The 3,678-nt window shown below is 43.8% G+C and overlaps 1 protein-coding gene across 1 annotated transcript; it reads left to right on the forward strand.

The window, feature by feature from the left end:
• Positions 1-207: 207 nt before the first annotated feature.
• Positions 208-735, forward strand: LOC100606820 (40S ribosomal protein SA-like). Its single transcript, XM_012499379.1, has one exon. It carries the CDS (start codon positions 208-210, stop codon positions 733-735), a length of 528 nt encoding a protein of 175 aa, XP_012354833.1.
• The last annotated feature ends 2,943 nt before the right edge of the window (positions 736-3,678 follow it).

The following is a 3,678-nucleotide window of genomic DNA, read 5'->3' on the forward strand; positions in this document are numbered from 1 at the left end:
AGAAAAAAAAAGGTTGAAATGACCTGTGAATACAGTATTCTGACTATCTACCCTTAACCGGATGTATTCTAAGAACAAATAGTACTACAAAGAAGTCTTGAACTTTTCTTAGGCCTGGTGTTGGAAATGGGCTTCTGCACTACCCAGAGAGGGGTCCATTCTGGCTTGTTCTGGATTCCTGTCTTAATTTAAAGGGAAATGTTCACAATGTCCAGAGCCCTTGATGTCCTGCCAGTGAAGGAGGAGGATGTCCTCAAGTTCCTTGCAGCAGGAACCCACTTCGGTGACACTAATTTTGACTTCCAAATGGAACAGTACATCTATAAAATGAAAAGTGGTGGCATCTACATCCTAAATCAGAAGAAGACCTGGGAGAAGCTTCTGCTGGCAGCTCATGCCATTGTTGCCATTGAAAACCCTGCTGATGTCAGTGTCATATCCTCCAGGAAAACTGGCCAGAAAGCCACGCCGTTGTTTGCTGCTGTCACTGGAGCCACTCTTGTTGCTGGCTGCTTCACTCCTAGAACATTCACTAACCAGATACAGGCGGCCTTCCGGGAGCCACAGCTTCTGGTGGTTACTGATCCCAGGGCTGACCACCAGCCCCTCACAGAGGCATCTTACATTAACCTACCTACCATTGCTCTGTGTCACACAGATTCTCCTCTGCACTATGTGGACCTTGCCATTCCATGCAACAACAAGGGAGCTCACTCAGGGGGTTTGACGTGGTAGATGCTAGCCTGGAAAGTCTTGTACATGCCTGGCACCATCTGTGAATGGGAGGTCATGCCTGATCTCTGCTTCCACAGAGATCCTGAAGAGATTGTAAAGAAGAGCAGGCTGCTGCTGGAAAGGCTGTGACCAAGAGGAATTTCAGGATGAATGGACTGCTGCAGCTCCTGAGTCCACTGCTACTTAGCCTGAGGGTGCAGACTGGTCTAAAGGTGGCAGGTGCCCTCTGTGCCTATTCAGCAGCTCCCTACTGAAGACTGGAGCGCTCTGCTTGCCACGGAAGACTAGTCTGCAGCTCCCACTGCTCAGCCACTAAACGTGTAGGAGCAATCACTGAATGGGCTTAAGCTGTTTATCCACAGGCTTTTAAGCACCATGAAAAGAAGGCTGACAGAAATAAACACCAATTTATTTAAAAAAGGAAATGGTAGGCTGGGCGCTGTGGCTCACACCTGAAATCCCAGCACTTTGGGAGGCTGAGGATCACCTGAGGTTGGGAGTTCAAGACCAGCCTGACCAACATGGAGAAACCCCATCTCTACTAAAAATACAAAATTAGCTGGATGTTGTGGCGCATGCCTGTAATCAAAGCTACTCAGGAGGCTGAGGCAGAAGAATCACTTGAATCCAGGAGATGGAGGTTGAGGTGAGCCGAGATTGTGCCATTGCACTCCAGCCTGGGCAACAAGAGTGAAACTCCGTCTCAAAAAAAAAAAAAAAAAAAAGGAAATGGTATTGGAGCAGTCATTGTGAAAGTATTTGGGGTTTATTGTAGAATAGAGCAAATGATTAAATATATTGATGTTTCCTTTTTGCTAATAGGTGTGTTAAAATAAACTAAATAAATGAATGTATTGATGGTGTTGGAAGTCAGAGTTCCCATTGTGGAGGAAGCAAAGATACAAATATGGAATGGAAAGATGAGGAGGAATCCTGTGGAGCTGGGTTTTAATTGGAAGAAATAAAAAAAAAAACACTAGTTTTCTAAAAGTATGCATTTCCTAGCTCTGTCCACTGAAAGGGTTTATTAACAATGGTATCCCAGTAGCAATGAGCAAACCTAGTGGCCAGAGCTTGGTTTCTGAATGCCATTTTCCACTAAAAGAAACCTTGGAGAAATGGCTGATTCCAGACCTGAAGCAGGGAAAATATGAAGTGAGCCACAAAGTAAGGAAGTGCTCAAAGACTGATGGGGTTATGTCAAAAGGATACTGACATCAGCTTGGAGGAACTTCCACTAACCAAATCTGGGACAATCTGACATCAAAAATAAGTTATTGTAGTAGATTGTAATGCAGACCTCAGAAGATTCGCCTCAAGATCCTGGGGGCCCTTCTGTAGGGCTTCTTGACAGCATGGCAACTGGCTTCCCCTAGAACAAGCCGTGTAACAGCTCCCAAAATGAAAACCGTAGTGTTTTTGTAACCTCATCTCAGAAGTGACAGTCTATAACTTCTCACTTATCCTATTCTTTAGAAGCAAGTCACTAAGTCCAACACATACCTAAGGGGAGGGGGAACCCAAGGATGTGGACACCAGGAGGTAGGGACCAATGGGGGCCATCCTAGAGGGCACCCACACCAAGTAATCAAGTATAACCACGTCACCAGTAATGGAACAAATTGACATTATGTGCCTCCTGATACACCACAATGCATGATACAGATATAGTATTCTTGGGAGAAAAGGAAGGACAAAGCAAACAGACAAATCCAGAATGTGGGACACTCTATGAGAGAACCAGTTTGAATTCTTAAAAAGTGTCAATATCATGAAAAAGATAAAATAATTGCCGTAAGTTACAGAAGACTAAAGAGACATGACAAATCAGTGAGATTTGTGACCCTTAAAAAGATTCAGGATCAGACGGGCGTGGTGGCTCACACCTGTAATCCTAGCACTTTGGGAGGCTGAGGCAGGTGGATCACCTGAGGTCAGGAGTTCAAGACCAGCCTGGCCAACATGGTGAAACCCCATCTCTACTAAAAAAAAAAAAAAATTGGCTGGGTGTGGTGGTGGGTGCCTGTAATCCCAGCTATTTGGGAGACTGAAGCAAGAGAATTGCTTGAACCAGGGAGGCAGAGGTTGCACTGAGCCAAGATTGTGCCATTGCACTCCAGCCTGGATGACAAGAGCAAAACTCCATCTCAAAAAGAAAAAAAAAAAGATTCAGGATCAAAAAACAAAAAAAAGCTATAAAAGACACTTTTGAACCAATTTGAACATAGACTACATATTGAACTATTAAGTATATGTTAAATTTGTTGGGTGTGATAACGGTATTACGATGGTGGAAGAGGATCCCTTTCTTCTAAGAGAAACATGCTGAAATATTTATGCGTCAAGTGTACAATATCTGCCAGTTGTTTCAAATAGTTCAGGAAAGCAAAACCAAAACAAAAAGCCTCTAATGTATAAATACATATATAAGTGTGTATATATGTTTGGAAATGTGAAGGATATACTCACGTTCATTGTTCTGCTTTTTCAATTTTTCTAAGTTTAAAGTTTTCCAAATAAAAGGTTGCCGAGGTGGAAGGTGGGAGTGGATATTAGGAATCTTAGGAATTTAATCAAATATTTATGGGAAAGACCCTTGGTATGTGTTGGGCTGCCCTAGGGATTCCAGGGAACCCACAAATGGTCTCTTGGTGGTGCCGTGTACTTGTTGGGGATTCTCTGAGCCAGTGCTCACTCCATGTTGAGAGGTGAAAAGGCAACGTCTTAGTCTGTTTGTGCTATAACAGAATACCTGAGACTGAGTGATTTGTAATGAACAGAACCTTATTAGCTCACAGTTCTGGGGGCTGGGAAGTCCAACTTCGAGGCACCAGCCAGTGAGCACCTTCTTGCTGCATCATCACATGGTGGACAGCAGAAGGGCAAAAGGCAAAAGGGGGTCAAACTGGCCCTTTTATAACTGCATTAGTCATTAGGTCCCAT

This window comes from Nomascus leucogenys, chromosome 22a (assembly GCF_006542625.1).
Source record: "Nomascus leucogenys isolate Asia chromosome 22a, Asia_NLE_v1, whole genome shotgun sequence".
Taxonomy (NCBI): domain Eukaryota; kingdom Metazoa; phylum Chordata; class Mammalia; order Primates; family Hylobatidae; genus Nomascus; species Nomascus leucogenys.